Source organism: Rhea pennata, chromosome 2, assembly GCF_028389875.1.
Source record: "Rhea pennata isolate bPtePen1 chromosome 2, bPtePen1.pri, whole genome shotgun sequence".
In the NCBI taxonomy this organism is placed as follows: domain Eukaryota; kingdom Metazoa; phylum Chordata; class Aves; order Rheiformes; family Rheidae; genus Rhea; species Rhea pennata.
Window position 1 is genome coordinate 102,598,700 of NC_084664.1, and position 19,266 is coordinate 102,617,965.

The window sequence follows — 19,266 nt, forward strand, 5'->3', positions numbered from 1 at the left end:
GCAAAATATAACCTACTTAAGATTATTTTAGTCTGAAATATGTGGTGTCCAACATTTATAAATTAATTAATAAAATATGTATTAAATATAAATATAGCTCTGTTTTTATATTTAATATATTTATACTCCTTGAAGAAAGAGGAAGTGGTAAGACAGTGATGACAAAAGACGTGACAGGACAAAAGAGGTGTGAGTTAGAGAAATTAAAATGTATAATGAAAATAGAAGACTAACATAGTAATCTTTCTGTCCACTTCATGAAGTGCCTTTATTCTCATTTTGAAAGCATCAAATACTCCAAGTTTTGGCCTGAGTATATGGAACTTTGATTCAAACAAAATATACCCATACAGCAGAAAAAAGGTTGTTTTAGAACATGAAGAGTTCAAGGATAAAGCCCAAATTTGAACAGCAAAGGGAAGACAGTAATTACTGAACAACTCAGGAACCTGAGAATGTTTTTGCAGAACTTAAACCGAAGTGTGTACTAACTGATAGGGAGTTGAGCTATGATCACAACAAGCTGCAACAGAGAGAAGCTGACAGGAATTAAAATCATATTGGAATTTTTACATTAATGTCAAAATGACTATACGACATTACTGCCAATGGGTCAGAATAATTTAGCATCTATTTAGGCTTAGACACATCAATTAAGCGTTGTTCTTCAACAGACTCAATCCAAATGAGGCTACAGACTCATAATATTTGCAATTTCATCCTTAGTTTAATTATATTTAGGTAGATCCTTAAAATCCCAAGATCTGTGGTTCAGTGTTACCCTGAAAATAACAGATTCACTAAATTAAAAAGTAGATTTTTGGTGCCTTTTAGCTATAGTGGCCGCAGGAGAAATTTGGAACATAGGAATAAATAAAGAGAAATAAAAAAGAAAAAACAACAAAAGAACTTTGAGCTACCAATGCTCATGGAATTACTGATGGATTCCACATTGTGATGAATAAGTACTATTCATTAAAATAAATAAAAATCTGCTTTACCCTTATAGCAAGTATAGTGTGATTACTGTGATATTGATTAAATACACTGAAAGCAACCGACTTCACAGAGTGACTGCAGATGTACACACAGTGCAAAAACCTCTAAGAGGGTGATTTTGGAATAGAACAGTCATAAAAACTCTGTACATCTACATATATGTATGCACATGTATATATACATATTTTAGAGCTAGTAAGTACACATTTTTTCTTAAGCAGTCCATGCAGTCAGATTTACCTCTGGCAAAAAGAAAGGGGAGAGCTGAGAGGAAAAAAGTTTAAGTTCCTTTTACATTGCCACCAACACAATTCTCTATAATTGTAAAGGTAGAATTTCTCAGTTAGTTCAGACAATGCACACACCTCCCAGTAAGACTGTATTACTATTCATGTGCACTCTGGCTTCTGCAAGTTTCTGACTTTCAGGAACTACATTCAAAGCCAAGTCTATTGGTGAATACAATAGTTGATCTGTATGTTGCACTGTCACATTTCATATTTTTAGCCTGAATTTACCATATGAATTTTCAGTTATAATTTAGGTAAATATGAAATAGTTTTATTACAACATAGAAACATCCATAAAAGGACTAATACTAACCATAACCCTGCATGTTATGCATTCATTAGAATAATATTATAATTATAAATAATATGTTTTTTGGTATATCTAAATCTTATATCAGAATGTTTTCCTTTCATAGACTTGAATGCTATTGTATCCTTTATTCCAGATTAATATAAATGTTATCAAATATTTTATATGAATGTTTATTAAAAACTGCGGGTGGGATAACATTCTGAGATATTCACATCTGGGAACTACGCCCATGCATTAACAGAATTTCTCTCTAAACTTCTACCTTCATTTGTTTATAAGTATGCTAACACAATGTGCTGGATATCTTCAACTCCTGCTGCTGATCACAATGTAAGCCTAAGTGCTTTCTGAAGGCCCAGTTTGCTCTACTACACACACATGCATTATTCTCCTTAGCACGTCCCTCCTAGTACAAAGTATTTGCACTTTTTTTGCCCAGTGTTGCCTTTGTGGTATAGAAGTAGGTGTTTTTCCACAGTGTACTGCTGGTTGCCACTTGTAGTCATCATCAGCCTAATGTTCCATAGAATTGTATAACCTAGTTATTTCTTATACATGCATATTAAATTTCACTGGCTACAAAAAACATATAAAGGCTAACATTTTAATGATAAATATACTGTTTCATTATTTTATGTAGAAGTTGCCTTAACAGCCTTACAGTTTTATGATGAGCAAGTACATACTGTTACCTCAGCATTTAAAATAGTCCCTAGCTGTTCTTGATATAACTAGGGAATAGTGCTCAGCTGATGCAATCATATCAAGACAACTAAAGGTTATTAAACTCACCAAAATAAACATAGAGAGAAAACACTTATTTTGCACATTCTTATGACTTAGATACAAATCTTGGAGTGTATTATAAACTGGTCTTTACAACCTATGAACATATACTGTAAGTCAGAGGGAAACAGGAATTCCCTAGGGAAGCTGTCTAAAAAAGGAAAAGTAGCCCCTGTGGAGTCACTCCCCCTAAGTCATGCTGCTGCTGCTGCTGAAACTATGCAATGAATCCTTCTGCAGCTGGAATTTCAGATGCCATAATCCATTGCAGAATGTTGTCTAATTATTTTATTATGCATAATAAATGTAAAATATTTATTTTAGTTTACATAATCATATTAAAAATGTATGCTATTCATTCTCAGTCTTGTAAGACATCCTTCACAAGTCATATACTTTATAGAAAGGTGCAGTTATGGAATTAATGCTGTTTTGCTAGTGTGGCTAGTGTATCTACTACAATGGAATATCATCAATGTTGTAGATGTTGCTTTCCATTCCCTCCTCCCCTCACCCTCACCCTACCCCCAAGTGCATGTGCATAATTAAACCATGCAGCAGAGTCCCAGAAGAATGAGAGTAATTTTCTTTAATTACAGAAAAGGGAAGGCATACAGTAGCGTAACATTATACCTGTCCCACAGTCCCCTGGTCAAAGTTGTAGCAAAGATGTTTCTATATCACAGAACTAAGCTAGTGTTCCTCCCAAGCCCTAAAATCCAAAATATTTGAATATGCTGGAAAAGCAGGGCTGTGCCATTTACTCTCCCTAAAACAGAGTAATCTGAAACCGCTTTGTACTAAAATAACCCTTCACATATGCACGACTAACATAAATCATTATTTACCTAAGAAGCTGTGATAAGTGCATGAAAAATCAGTACTGATAGGACTTGGCTTTAAAGTCTAACACATGACTAAAATTAGATTCCTTCTAATAATAGATATTATTGCAAGACGAAGTACATCATTGACTTAAGAATGGAGAGACACAGTGTGATTTGAGGTAATAAATGCAAGGGAAATACGTGCATATTTATATCTAAATAGGATGAACTTAAATTGAAAATATAAATGTGAAATACAGTGGAATAGCAGCTTAAACTTTAAATAAGTAAATTTGAGAGATGTTCTTTCTTCCTCCAAAATGAATTAGGTTTTAAAAAAATAAACTGAAAATATGATTTCAAATTATGATCATAACTAGAAGTTGGATACTACTGTTACAGATAGAAAAATCAGAAATTCATTTCTTTGTTATCGATAAGTTACAGATTTAGAAAATATCAACTGACCATACTACAAAAGGCAGAGAAGGAAGATAAAATTTTGCAAAAACAATTAACTATAACCATAAACATAGATTATAAAAGCAACTCAGTAAAATAAAATTATGAAAACTGTCCCTGTTTTCTTTTGGAGAATAGGTATTCTATTGAAATTGTATAATTTGTGAGGAAAAAAAAAATGGATTAATTTATTATTCACTTGGGAAAAATCACATCACTTCATACCTTTTCCTAGTTAAGAAAAAAACTTTCCTTGCTGTCTGAGGGTTATAAAGAATAATTTTCTTTTTCTGTTCTATGCAGCCAAAATCAATCTATTTCTCACAGTATCCCATAGTCTATTCCACTTATTTCTGTTGCTAAGAAAGAAAAGATCAGTTATAGGTACACGTACAGTCACAAATGATCCACATTTTAATAGCAGTTCCTAAATTCAGATTTGTTTCTTTTAATAGCCTTTGTTTCTCTTCTTCTTGCCAAGGTTAGTTAGCCTTTCATTCACTTGTCTGGCAAGAGTTTTTGCAGGATGATTGTTCACAATTTCTTCCCATTAAAAAGATTGAAATCAGTAATCTCTAAGAACCCTTTGAGCACTGATGAGTTGAACGAGAATAATTAAAAATATCTAGTACTTAGACACTCTTTATTCAAATGTCCCACACTACTTTTTAGAGTACGAAGATGACTTCACCTACCAGTGAGAGGAGATGTTATGATAGCACTAACAATAATACACTCCATATCCATACACAAAATGGGGGATATTCATCTCAGTGAAACTACAAAGGTCATTAAAGAGTCTGTAGTTGCCAAGCAACACTAAACAGCAATATCTGAAATAGTCTGGAGGAACTTACAGTACAATGGCTGAGCTGAAATCACCTAAGTGAGAACTTAACCACTACGCATAGGGGTTAATTTTATTATTAGATCTGCAGGTTTTAAAACTTTGATGTCACATTTTGCTTGGGTGACGCTCACAGAGTAAATAGTCTGCTGAACTGGTTTGAAGAACATTACTTGCTGAGTTGCTAATACCTTTTCTTCATGAAAAGGGATTGCAAAAGGTGAGTTAATAAGCAGGCAACATGTGATTCCCTTAAAAATACGGTAAAAAATAAAGAGGAAAAAATTCAAGAGGTGGATAGAATTCATAAAATGTATCTGCCAACAAAGCTGGCTAATATCCCAGGACTGTGGAAACTGGCAGCACAAGTAGGACTGCTGGGCTAATAAATACAGCAGGCCCACTACTGACTCCTCTGCAGAGTGCCTCACCGCCTCTCTGAATGCGCAGCAGTAATACAGATTTCTGCATCCCTGCCAGATGTTTTTCACCTGAGCTCAGAAAAAAGTTCTTGCAGAATCAAAGCTGTATATGCTGATGCCTGTAGAGATCGTTTTTTCAAAGAATAGGTCGAAACTAGCCTACGAGGGAAGGAAACATCCTACTATCACAAAACAATGATTTTCAAATAATATGGAGGCTCAGAGATTTCCTGTTAATCTTGATAAAATGAGTAAGCGATGTTTGCTTCTTCCCTAATAACCTCAAATATAATATAGTATTAGTCAAAACCTGTCATTTCCTGAAATTCCTACTCCATACAAAACTTGTCCGTCTGAAGAAAAACAATAATCTGTTGTTTACTGAACATTTTCCCAGAGAGAGCATTTAATGCCATTACGCATTGCCACGCTAAGCAGTGGAAAAGCAAGGTTCCACGCTGGCGCCCACGCGCTGTGTGAGCCATAAACTCCAAACTGCAAACTCAGATTCACATCAACAACATGCCGGTGTACTAGTGTCTCCAAGTCAGATGCTTAAACCTATCATAACCCCTCTCTCATTATCTTGTTCTGTAGCAAGGTTATTCCTTCCTATTGGGATGGTTCTCGGAAGTGGACGACCACGAGAGTAAGCCTCTTCAAACATGCAGCGCCAGAAAGATAGCATTTCCCAGGAGCTTTGATGTTCACTGCTGCACATCACGTCACACTATGTTCCTTATATGCTGTCACTTCACTCAACATGGATCTTTTAATGTGACCATTCTGAGGAATGCAAAACCACCTGGCCTTCTTAGATGACTTGATCCAAAGTGTACTGAAGCCAAAAGAATCACTTCTATTTTAGGAGGGACAGGAGGGAAGGAGGTTCTTTAAGATGGAAGCACAGAATTGAAAGGCACCTGAGTTATTAAGTTCAGTCTATTGCAGATCTACGCAGCAATTTAATGGCTGTTCAATAGAGTAGAGTTCACAGAACATTCACTTTATATAGATGGACCAATATAACTGAAATTTTTGTACAGAAACTGCACAGATCAGTGCAGAAGCTTTCTGTACAGAAGCTTTCTTTAAAGTAGATCATAAACAGTGCAAAATCAGGTATTATGAGAGTGGCTAGCCTTTGTTATATAATTTTGTTTTAGGAAACTACATTAAAATATATACTAAAAGAACATTATAGATGTATACTCAGTTTTTAAAAAATAAAAACATTATACTGGTGTAATCAGATGTTTAACTTCTCTTGCTTGTGAGCATGCATCACAGCACAGGCATTGATTTAGACAATCATATATCATTTCTCAGATAAAATACTGTTTTTTAAAGAACACTGAACCTCAGATCTTATAAGTTGCTTATGAATGACTTCTCTCGATTCTTTAATAGCACACACAGATTAGCCACGTCACTGTAAAGTATTCAAGGTTGTAGAAAAAGTATGCTTAAGAAGAATTAAGAAGCAACTTAAGAAGTAACATGAGCTCATTTAATAACTATTCTATAACAAACATAAGACACATGGAATAAGCATGACAAGAAATCTTAATAGTCCATTTATGTGAATTTTGAGAGCTTAACTGTACCATCATAATAGGATGGGTTTTAATGGTGTAACTGATGAGACTTTGCCACATAGCCACCCTACATCCACTCTCATCTAATAAACTTGGCTGCCAAGGAGAAAACTGGAGCAGAAACACCAGACTCAGCAGCACTTTAACTAGCTCCAGTTGCTTCCAGTTCTAATAAGTGTCTGATGAATATTTAGACTGCTAAGCCTTTTAGGGGACTTTTCCTTTCTTGGTGGAATGGTTGCAACTCAACCGAGAAAAATTTCAAAACTGCAACTGATTTGAAAAGGCAATGCAGATAAGTAGTCTCACCATGGAGAATTCTAACAGACACTAGAGCAGCTGTGAAACAAACACTCAACATTAGCATTGCAGTGTTACCACTAAAAGGTTTCTCATCATTTGTTTTTCTTTATAAAGTAATACCTGCATACTGAAGACTAAGTTTTTAAATTTAGCTCCTAATTTAATATGTAATTACTGCTGCACTGATGGTGTTTTAATGGCAATATATTTTTATTGGTGACTTCAAATGAACCTCATCTGATCACCTTAACCCTTCTTTCATCATGCTTTAGTTAATGACTCATTACCTGTAGTCACACCAGGGACATCTGTAAGGTTTTTCTCCAGTATGGACACGCTTATGTCGTGTCAGATGCGATTGTGTTGTGGAAGCGAAGTTACACTCATCACATTTGAACGGTTTCTCTCCTAGAAGATGACAAGAGAAGATATGCATTATCAGTTTTCATCAACAGAAAAGGAAGATAAGTCTGAATTTCTGGCAAATCCCTTGAGCTAGATTTTAGTCCATGTATATCACAAAAGCAAATGCAAAATACATTTCCAAATACACAGTATTAATTACAAAATACTATGCTCACTGTGATACATACTTCAGCAGCCAGTTGACTTCCTATATGGTGTTACTGCAGCAAAAAGGAAGAGAAAGAACTGTACTGAAATGTGGTAACCATTTATTTTGGCCATATTCCATGAGAATGTCTACACCAGCAGGAGACAGGCATTCCTCTCATGTAGAATACCCTCTGGCTTCTGTTGCAGTTGTACCTGTGTACAACCCACGGAGAAACATTCTTCAAGACAGAAGGTAAGAAATTAAGCTGGGGTCTGTATTCAGCAACTGTTCTGAAATGAACGTCTCTGGGAGAAGGCTGTCTTTCTTTTTTGTCTCTGCTCCTGCATTTTAGATGCCAGAGCTATAAGATAATACGCATAAATAGATTGAGAGAACAAAACAGAACTCAGAGCTTCGTCCTCCTGCTCTTGCTTGCTGTCCTTCTGCCCTTGTGAATCTTTTCTGAACAACAGGCTAATTTCTGCAGAAGGACTAGATGATCTCCAGAGGTCCCTTCCAACCTTACCAATTCTATGATTCTACGACTTGAAAGGTTCATGAACTACCCCCCTCCCATACTAAGACAATAATATTATCAGAGGACTAAAATTCGATTTCTGATAAACATGCAACTGCACTGGGAATTTCTAGGGGACTACTAATTGAAGAAAGATGAAAACCTCTATTCTAGTTAAGAAATCATTATGAAAAAAAGAGCACTCTTCCTTTTCCAGTTGAGAGTCCACCATTCAGCAGACACTAAAGCTGACAAAATGCTATCTATAATAGAGAAATATACTGTGGATCCCAAGTAAGACAACTGCATCCGCTTTTTTCACCTGATTGCTCCAGAAATTCTTGTGTGTAGCTTACAGGTACATGTAATAACCAGCAACAGAGGTTTATTTTTGTAGTGAGAAGACAGAAAAAGGTAGCTCCTAACTTCAGGAGACTTAAAAGTATTTTGGAGGCCTTCAGAAGTATTTATATTCTCAACACTACATAAGGAATCAACATCCCTAACTTAAGAAACCTGAATAAAACTGCTAGGGATAGATGCCTACTTTGTAGATTCTTCAGACATCCATTCTCAAAACTAAGCTTACATCCCTGAGCAGGTACAATTTGTGGATTTTCAGACGGCCAGCAAAAGATACATCACCGGCAGAAGACGCATCACTAGCAAAAGATCACTCCCAAGGGGCCATGCGTCCCCATCTGATTTTTCAAGCCTCCTCAAAACACGAGACACTTGCAACTTCAAAAAAGACTTTGTCAGAATTCTGAGAAAAGTTAGAAATCTGCATTTTTCATTCATGGAGACATTTTTTTTTCCCCTCCTTCCAAAGGAAAAAAAAATTGCAAGGTCCTTAGACCTGAAAAGTCTGGAAGGAAGAACAATGGAGTAGCTTCTGAAAGCTCCATAAAGAGTGGGAATAATTGCTTTTAGCAGCTGCTGGAGAGAATTTCAGCTACTTTTTTTCATTTATTGTTTCTCAGGACAAAGAAAGGTGAAAGGGCAGGACATAATGCAGAAGCCTCTATGCTGGACAAATTGAGACTGTGAGGAAGCATGTCTTTCCTGCCCCAAATGGGGTTTTTTTCTCAAACACTGACCCTCTGCTCTGAAGAAACTGATTCTCCCAGCAGTATTGGCTTCTTCGGTTAAGCTCTCTGGGAGGCCACAGACTCCATAGCAACACAACCTGTCCTTGAACTGAAAATTTTCTGTACCCGATTCATTTTATCCTGTAGTATTAAAGAAGATAGTAACATTTTCAAGCCTAAGTAGAAAAGCTGCAAGTATTTTAGATAACATATAGACTTATTTAAACTGCTTTCATTGAAAATGCACTAGAACCTTACTAACTTGCCCCCTTGTAAAGAAGCAAATCTGTACTAAAAGTTGATGTTTCACTGCCGTTCACTAGAGGCTGCATCACCTAGGGTCTGCTGCTGTGCTGGGACAGGGCCAGTAACGCTGACAGGTGAGTGACGTCCCATGGAAGCCAGGAGAGTTTGGAAAGCCCATCATGACCAAAAGAAAAATGATAATCCTCGCCCACTGCAGGAGGAAGCTTCTGCTTAGGCAATCCTTGGGGCTAATTGCTCCTGTCAAGGAGAGTATGTGTAAATTGCACCTGACAAAATACATCACTGCAGCACCACCCAATAAAAGCCAGCTACACGGGCAAAGAATGGCTGTCTAGCATGTCCTGCAATTCCTAGCAGCTGCACAAAGGGAAAAATATTTTTCTAGAAAATTAACAAAATTGGTTAAAAAAAGAAAAAAGATAACTATTTCATGGGGTTGCATTGGGAGGGGGAGGACAATATTTTAGGTGTAGCAGCAGTACTTTATAATTTTTGTCTTCCTTATCTTTAGAACAAAATCTTCTGTGTCAGTCTTTGTCTCCCAATTCTCCCTTTCCTCTCCCTGTCTTAAGACATCTCAGCCAACTAACTTCAAAATCTTTTAATACTGTCTGCCATGAAACTTTTCAGGAGAATTGTTTTCCCTCATCAAGAGGGAATTAATTAATTTGAACCCTAATTAATATGAAATTGAAATAACACAAATCAAAAAAGCAATAATGGTACTATTTTTTTTAAAGCCCACTACACTTGCTAACTATAAAATGGAGTATCCAAAAATCTAGGAGTAAAGGCAAAGTCTACATATTTAAAGATTTAGTAATGAAAAAAATACCAAAAACCCCTCCTTTACTATCATAGAAAACATCTCTATGCCTCACCTAACTTTGTCAATAACAAATCCCATGAAAGAGTAGGATATGTGCCCCAAAATGCCATAATGGTCAACAAACATGCCATTGTTCATAAAAAAGCAAAAACAGAAAAAAAAAACTCTACATGTTTCAAAATCAAAGAACCACTATCATTAGGCTTTGTTTTTAACATAAGAGCTTTCAAACAAGCATGTTTCCTAACCATAAGGTCACAAAAGAGAAAGTGATTTTCCTTTTTTAACAACACTCCAAACAACTTCTGAAGTGTATCAGCTGCCTAAGTCACCTGACATGGAAAATTTCAGTTCCAACAATCTCAAGTTTGGCAAAGCAACTGAAAAAAGGGTCAGATCATGGGGAACGCTGGCCTGCACAAAAGCTGTTATTAAGCCTGCAGCTAACTAGTTAGCTTCCTCCACTCTGCCCACTCTTCTCTTCTTAAAACATCATGACTAAAGCTTTCTTTTTCTCTTGCCTGTATGAAAATGCCTCCTCCAAATTCTCCACTGACTTCTTTTAGCATCTGTCTTAGCCTTTCTTCACAAATTACTGCTTTCTCTTTCCTTTCTCCTCCTCCTTTTCCTTGATATTACTTCTTTCGATTTCTGTCTTTGATGATCAGCTTTTTAGGACACAGAGCATGCCTTACTGTAATCATAAATTTCTGTGTACAGTTATGTACTCAACATGTAATTTTTAAAGGAAAAATAAAATAATAGAAACAACAATTATAAATCTTGGTGACAAATGCTGATTTGTGGGTGACAAAGTGATGATTTTACTAACAATCATGACCATCCAGGCAATTTTTACTTACAGCTTACGTACCATATTTATATGAATGTGTTACTGAGGACCCATCTTTGGTATAAATGATGTAAGAAAAAATTAAATGGTGCCTTCAACTTGAAAGTCTTCAGCAATCAATCAGAATCTTAGTAAGATGGAAGAAATCTTACCAGTTGTCTCCACAGGGAGAGGCCCTGCTTTTAGTCGTATTCATCTTTCACCTGACGCATTGAGCAGTACTGAAAAAACCCTAGCATGGTTCAAGCTATATACTGTGCATTTTTGACCTTAGGAAGGGGTAGACCACAAAATGTGTCCTTCTGCTTACATGTTACAGGATTTCTCCTCTTCTTCCTAGTTGTTTTCTAGCATTTGTTAAGGCTGCTCCTACAGCAGGAACTTACAGACTTCTTAATGGAGCTTGATACATTTTGAAGCAAATCCTATTTGCTTTTAGTCTGGTCATCTTTTTTGCATATAAGACATACATACAACAATAAGTAACATCCCAGATTCCTTGTAGATGCCAAGGAGCTGCTATTCCATAGCAAAATATAATTGCAGTTTGTATACTCAGAAATGGGAATGAACTGGTCCACAAGCCAATTCCTCTTAAGCAGTGAGGAAGTTTTAAGATATCCAAGGTTTTGGTAGTGTTTATGGCTAAAGGTTTGTTATAATTAAGTTCCACACACTCTGCTGCAAATTTTGCTTAAACAGAAATAAAAAACACAGATCCTTTTCAAATTTCACCTTTCTTCTTACTGAAAAGAGCATAAGATGTATTGTGCTACATTTTCTATGGCATTCAACATTATTATTTTTTTAAGCTGTGGTGCAGAAGTTGAAGGGAAGAGGCTACATTATACATTAAATTCAATGCCGAATAATGTAACTACACATTAAAGTCAAAGAGCAGTTCACATGAGAAATAGAAACACAAAGTGAGTCACTCATCTGGATAAAAACACATATATTATTAAATTTCCTTTCTTTATTACATTGACCTATAAATGTCTTGAGAAGTGCAAGATTGAAATGAATGAACAGAACCAATCCTACAAACAGTGATCTGTACGATATAAGCCATACAATAAATACGATAAGCTTCAAAAATTCATGAAAATATTTGAACAAAGACACATCTGCTTAGGCATTTCTATAGGTTCATGGTGACTCTCATAGAACTGCTGTGCACAGTAAGTGTACTTACCCTCTAATGCTCTGCTACTATCATGTATGTTAATTTTTTACTTTTACGATTCCCAGCAAGATCCTACCACAAACAACATAAGAGAAGCAAATGCAAACTGCTATTGTGTAGAACATGAGGATGAGGTTTTTGCACTTTACAAGACTAGTAACCAATATATATATAAAAAAAAAAGAGGTTCACACAAAAGAACATAGGATGTGACTGATCAGCACTGTTGCAGCAAGCCAGCAACTACAACACTAAATGGAAAGGAAGAAAAAATACTATAATGACAGAAGGAAAACCAATAAGGAAGGAAAGTAGAATAACAATAAGAACAAAAAAAAAGACATTTGAAAACTAAGAAGTGTCTTCACTGAGGTGTTCTGCTGAATAAGTTGAACAGTTAAGCTTCACAGCCATCAGTAACTCTCAATGTAATTACAACGTCAGAAATTACCTCTCTTTGTTTTTTCTTTCTTGTGCAGTTTCTCAGGTTGATCACAATTAAGGCAAAGTATTTAAATTATGTGATATAGTATATTTCATTTTGTGTGTGTTTATTTTGGTGGCTGATTTAGGGGTTATTTACTCTTTTTAATAATAAAATCCAGATAATCTCATACTTGAATTCTTTGAGGATTTTAACTAATTCTACAGGCAGGCAGCACTAAAATTTGCAGTATTATGCACCTGTAGATTTTCTCACGGAGATAAAATATGAATTAAGAAATACTGTGTCAGCAGATCAATTGTGAGGGGAAAATTTCTTCTCTCAGTCATGTTGGAACAGAGCTCTTGCATATATGTTCTCGTTGCCCTGCAAGCTGGTCCTTATTTACCAAATGGCATCAACGGCAAGTGGGTTAAGCTTCTTAAACCAGTTTCTGCTCACAGCCTGGACAGCCACAAGTGCCTATTGTAAAGCATTCAACAAGGACAGAGACATAAGCATCCTTAACAATGTGATATAATTGTGGTCAAACTTTGGACCACGAAAGTGTTGGGTTCTTGAGGCTTCCATTGCTTCAGTTGACAGAGCAGAGAATCAGGCCACTGATATTAACACAGCTGGTGAAAGACTTGTTGCATTTTCTAGATTGATCCATTGTAGAATTGGACTGGAAGCAGATACTCCCAAAGCACAAGATAAGCCTAGAATGTTTTGCTAGGACAAAGTCAGTAGAAGACTTAGTTTATTCTGTGTTCAAAATCTGCACTTCTCACAAGAGCAGCTTAGTCATTAAGTAGATAACATATATAACACCAAATAAGATGTCAACCAGTGAAACACGAGGGATGTCTTCCTGGGTCAAATTATTTTTTTCTCACCATTACCATTCTGCTTCACAGATGAACAAACCTGTATCAAGGAAGTCTATATGGAGATGTATCATGTTTGCAAATAATCTAAGCACATGCATTTTTTTCAGCCCTTAAAATGAAATGGTTTTTCCTTTCATTTTAAGGTGCCTGTACTTTTTTCACTTAAAAAGCACAAACATACTTTCAGAGATAAACATTACATTTACCAAGCTAATTCCTAAAGCCATGCTGCCCTGTGAGTCACCAAGGGCCCCACTCTGCCCTGTAACTGTAAAATTACACTTTACATTCCTGTAATATCACCAAAGAAAATGCATCTTTTGTAGGGTAAAGGTATTCCTCCATGTACATAAAACAATTATGTACAAGGATTAGCTCCCTTGCCCTTGAATCAAGGGTCTCTGATGGGTGATAAAAGTACATCTTGGATTGGAAGATGTTCTGTGTCAGCACCCTAGACTGTATTACAACAGGGAATTATTTAAGCCATTTAGACTATTTTTGATACCTATCCCTTTCAAACCTGATTGCAATTTGCTCTGGCATTCTGTTCATGGAAAATTGTGTCAACTGGGGACAAAGTAGAAAAAATACTGTTACAAAGAGGAGTGCACGCAGCTAAGAACGGAGATAAAGTTGCGCACTAGATGAAAATACAAGGGCACAGACATAAGTGCGAAAATGCAGGCAAAGGTGGATTGTGTCATTCTCCTTGAAACAAATAGAAGCTACCAATAATTTCTCTGCTAAAGAATCATCTCTGATTGTTTGTGCCACAGAGGCAGATAAATGCCAAAAAGATAGATCCCTCTGCCTCTGAGATACTGTCCTGTATAGTATAAAGTTAATAGCAAAGTAATAACGAGCCTCCAGTCCTGACATAAAATATAAAGTTATGCCTGCTAGATGCAAGCTTCATGATCTATAACCTGTGAATCCCTGTGATCATAGCACAAAAATCTCCACCACAGTGGCAAAGAAGGGCAAAATGCCATCCAAAACCCAGACAACTTTTCACCAGGAGCACATGGTATTTTCAGCCTACTTTTCGACATAAACCAGGAAGTAAAATTTATTTTCTAACGACCTGTGGCCTAATGACCCACCCCAAAAATATAATCTATAACTCACAATCCTGAAAAAACACATCTACACTCACACAGAGGGTAAGAATACACATTTCTTCCACTTTTTCATTCTAAAATAATGATTTACCTTTGGATGGCTGCCCTGACTATGAGTCCTAGACATAGACATGATCCCAGTGTGCAACATGGCAGGACAACAGAATACAAAAGACAACTCCTATTCTATTGATAACAATGATTTATTTCTGTTCAAACTTTAAAAATGAAACAAAAAAACATTTTCATTCTGAGTCCAGATTCAGTAAATTTCATTCAATGTACAAAAATTTTTCAAAGCTCCAACAAAATGCAAACCATTAGTTATAACTGAAGCATATCACTATCATTCTGGTAGTTTCATCTGCTCTTGTTATCATTCAGAGTGTGCAATACTAAGTAAACCTATAATACGTACTAAATGACTGTTTGTGGACATTTTAAAAACACAAACATCCTGCAACAAATGGGAACTGAAAGCGGCAGCCCGCTCTCAGAAATGTGCATTCTTTTTTATCAGAAGAAAAATTCTGTCACTTTAGTATAAGCGCTCATTAGAATTATGAGCAGAATCTGGCCTTGCACATTTTTATTTACAGCAAATCCATTTCAAGTTATTGCCAGATCAGCAGGAGAAACCCCACCTTTTTGCAAGCATCAGACTTTCCTCCAAATATGGTTGGTTTAGTAAACTGAAACCAAGGTGGAAAAAATGGCTTCAGGCTCCCAAGAAAAGAGAGTAGCTGCTTTCCAGGAATTACACACTTTGATAGTGTATGTCCTGAATTTTGAATTAGTTTATTCAGGGACATACTAAAATCTCCCACAGAGATTCCTTTACAAAAATCCATGGAAAATTCATGATGTAACAATTATAGCTTCACATTTGTTAGTCATTTCTTTCCACTGTACAGTAGACAATAGTCATTTAACTCACCCTGCAAGTCCTGCTGATGTTATGCTATCCTCATGCTAGCCAGCAAAACAAAAACTACAGTGGTTTAAGCAGTGACACTTCTGCGTCTGTTTGAACAAAATCTATGCAAATAATCAAACACTTCCGAGGAACTACTAAAAAACACAATTAAGAATTAAGGTAAAAATGTATTAATAAATGTTTAATACTTACACTTTTTTTAAAAGTCTTCTGAAGCTAAGAACCAATTTAATTTTATCTGATATTAAATTTTTATAACCAGGTGGTAGGAAAGCTATACTAATTCTGCGAGAGAAATTCTGCTTTACATGCTAACCATGTGGCAACTCTTAAGGTTGTATCTATTAATTACAAGCTATCTTAAAATTGCAAAAGGGCAACTGAAACAACACTAGTTTTCAACTACGTCTCAGTCCAAAATAATGGATTAATCTATATGTGGTCTCTAATTTTCACCCAGGGACATTCTAGCAGACTCTTGCAAAATCTTCACAGTAGGTAATCTATTTGGGCCTTGAAAAAAGATTAGTATACTTAGCATTCATTTAAAGAAGAAACTCAGCCTTTACAATTCTACTTTCTTTAGCAAAAACACCCAAAATGGTCCCCCAAAAGCAATTATTCAAACTCACAGCCAGCAGATTTGATACAGACCTTGGGCATTCAGATTTTACAAAACAAAAAAAGCAAAGCGAACAATGAGCCGATATATTATTTGCGCTGCAATGTGCTATTTGACTTGCTTTACTCCCTAGTGTGGAGATACTCCCTTGCTGGAGAAAATATACCAAAGAGTAAAGACAGCTTTACTGACCTGTGTGCTGCCTCCGATGCTTGGTGAGGGCATGACGTGTCCCGCCGGCAAAGCCACAAAGGTCACACAGGAACGACTTCTCGCCTGTTGCAACAATAAACAGATGAGGGACTGCGGAGGTCACAGATCATTAAAACATATCTATCAAGGCTTTCAGGGTTACTAATTCCTCCAATCAAATGTTTCCATGTAAATATGTCAAATGGGAATGAAATTACCACTGCGGTTTATTGACTGTGATAAAATCTGAAAAGCACCACTGAACATAATTACATACTTGTCAGACCCATAAAAATTAGCTTTATTATCAATGGAATGGTTTTGTACAACTTCATTTCTGTTAGATGTCTTCCAGATGGGGCTGCTTTATGCACTTGAACAGTTTTTATGCATATCCTGATTTTTTACAATTCCCATACATCTGGCCTTTCTGTGCTGAGTAAAGATTGCCTGGAAAGAAAAGTTAATATAGTGTATATATGCTTCTGCTTAAATAAAATATATTGAATTTACTAACAAATTAAGGATACTGAGAAATTTTCAACAGACTAGATCACAGTCATCTTTAGTTACCTTCTATTTATTAATAAGCATTAAATTATTTTCCAGAATATACTGAAGAGCACAGGCAACAATAAAAGCCACATTATTCAGTACCAGTGGCAATTCAGTACTGTTTATGTTTGTAAAACTTTCATGACATAAAGAAAACAGGTCTGGGGATTGCTGCTGAAATTGCGGCAGAAACTCGTATTGTTCATCTTCAAAGGATAATTCTTCCTTCCAAACCTCTGGAACAATTTGAGAGAGTTTGGCAAGCTCGCTACTCATTAAGAGTGTGTAAATGCTCTGGTTTTAGTATTTTTATACAAGCTAAGATTTTGCCCTGTTGTTTATAAATACAATCTATCATTTCACTGCAACATTTTTACTCAGTATGTACTAACACGCAAGGCAACTGCATCCCGTAAAGCCCACATGGAAGGTCGTTATGGAATAATAATGCTAACCTCCGATATACCAACGAAATTTTAAAAATGCCTTCCAAAAAAGAATCACTTTACTCATTTGGAGCCAAATGGTCCCCTTTCCCAGCAACACAGCGGAAAGGAGACGAACGGAGCGACGCCGCCGAATTCACTGAAACTAACAGTCTCCATCAACCCTTCCCTGTGGGGAAGGAAATTTAGCTCCTATAAAAGATGACTGGGTTAAGAGGTCAGGTGTCACATTACTTATACCTCCTGTGAAGACAGAGGCTAGAAACCTCCGCGTTGTTTATTCCCACGGAACCAGCCACGCTGATACGGGAGCGCTCCGGAGAAGCGCGGGGGCTCGGGCAGCTGCAGGTGGCACCAGCCGAAGGAAGGGGGTCGGCGCCCGCGGAGCAGCGCAAGGTGCAGCCGCCTCTCGCGCCCGCGACTCGGCCGGGCCCCGCGGGCGTCCCCGCTGCCGCCGGGCCTGCGCCCCGCGGGAGCGCCCGGCGCCGGCACCCGCAGCTCCCGCGCCCGGCGCCGGCGCAAGGGAAGCAACTCCTTCGCATTTCCAAGGCAGCCTCAACCTTCGCTGAAGTGGGATCGTAAAAACTCTGATTAACCTCTGGCAGGTAGTTAGGCTTTGAAATACGATTGGCACATGTTAATTCCATTTCATAATACAGCAAACTATCTGATTGCGAAAACCATAGATTGAAATTTTAGAGACATTTTGGCCTTTTTTGTTTGTTTGTTTATTTTTAATTTGGCCCATGATGAGAGAGCTATTCCAAGACAGTACCTAGAGTGCAAAATATTTTTGGTACTTCTTTTTAGGAATCGGTTCTGGCCATTTGTGATTATAACTGAATTAAAAAGCAAAACAGAAAAAGCAGAATAAAACCCCACAGTAACTAACATTCACATCGGTTTTCAGAGGCAACTTAATATCTGTTTCACGTGAAAAATGCATTCATGTTAAACAATGTATCGAAATCTGAATATTACTGCAAATTGTTCGTCAATAATATTACTGTAGAGGAAATATAGAACTGTTACACAGAGATTTCTACATAAGTTCTTTTCTCCTTTATTTTTTGTACCAGGAGTTTCAGCATGTAGCACTTGAGTTCATCAAAATATCAAAGAAAAGGGGTAGAAGGACTATAAATAAAGCTTAATTATAATTAATTAAATATTAATTAATTAATCAATTTTAAGTATAAATCTTTCTAACTAGCTGTAACACCTACCACCCCAGCATAAAATTCACATTTTAAAGTTAAATGCTGTTCCATGCCTACCAAGAAATTGTTCATCATCTATATATTGTCATAAATTAGCTCATGTTGCGTTTAACATCTCAGAGCAGACTTCAGAGTGGCCTGCAGCTTCTTTCACTAATGAGGACACAGAGTACCCATAGCATCTCTGCACATGTCTGTATTTACTGGGTATTTTATATTTTGGCTTTTGGAACAGCTTTTTGAGCCACTGACACACATATTTCAAAACCAAGTAAGAGCTTTAAAAGGAGAAAATTGGTACATCCTATAAAATAATTTGCCAGTTAAATACTTCTTATTCATCTAGGTCTAATCTGGGAGCTCTACTGCAGGCAGAGCTCCTGAGGATGTCAGTGAGGCTTTGGCCCAGAACACACTATACTGAAGCAGATTTCGTTTCTGCTTTTTAAGCTCAGGAAAGGAGGTGATGCATTTTGTTTTCTGCAAGATTCACTTTCAGATACATTAATGAATTACATTTTTGGTGTATGTATCATGGTATATGCACAAATACATCCATCCATACAAACACACACATAAAACTTCACTACCTGTGACTTTAAGTTCAACTGTATAGTATTTCTTAGCTCTGAAGCTTGATGTGGGTTGAATCCCTCACATCTAGACATAACATTTTATTTGAGGTTATGAGCCTGTATTGATACATA

At 36.7% G+C, this 19,266-nt stretch overlaps 1 protein-coding gene across 1 annotated transcript in view; it reads right to left on the minus strand.

Annotated features, from left to right (window-relative positions):
* Window positions 1-19,266, minus strand: part of ZNF407 (zinc finger protein 407) — a 326,241-nt gene that overhangs the window by 121,658 nt on the left and 185,317 nt on the right. Inside the window, exons 5-6 of the mRNA XM_062570059.1 lie at window positions 16,339-16,422; window positions 7,135-7,255 (exon numbers count right to left, since the gene is read on the minus strand). Coding sequence (XP_062426043.1) covers window positions 7,135-7,255; window positions 16,339-16,422 — 205 coding nt within the window. The remainder of the gene's footprint in view (window positions 1-7,134; window positions 7,256-16,338; window positions 16,423-19,266) is intronic.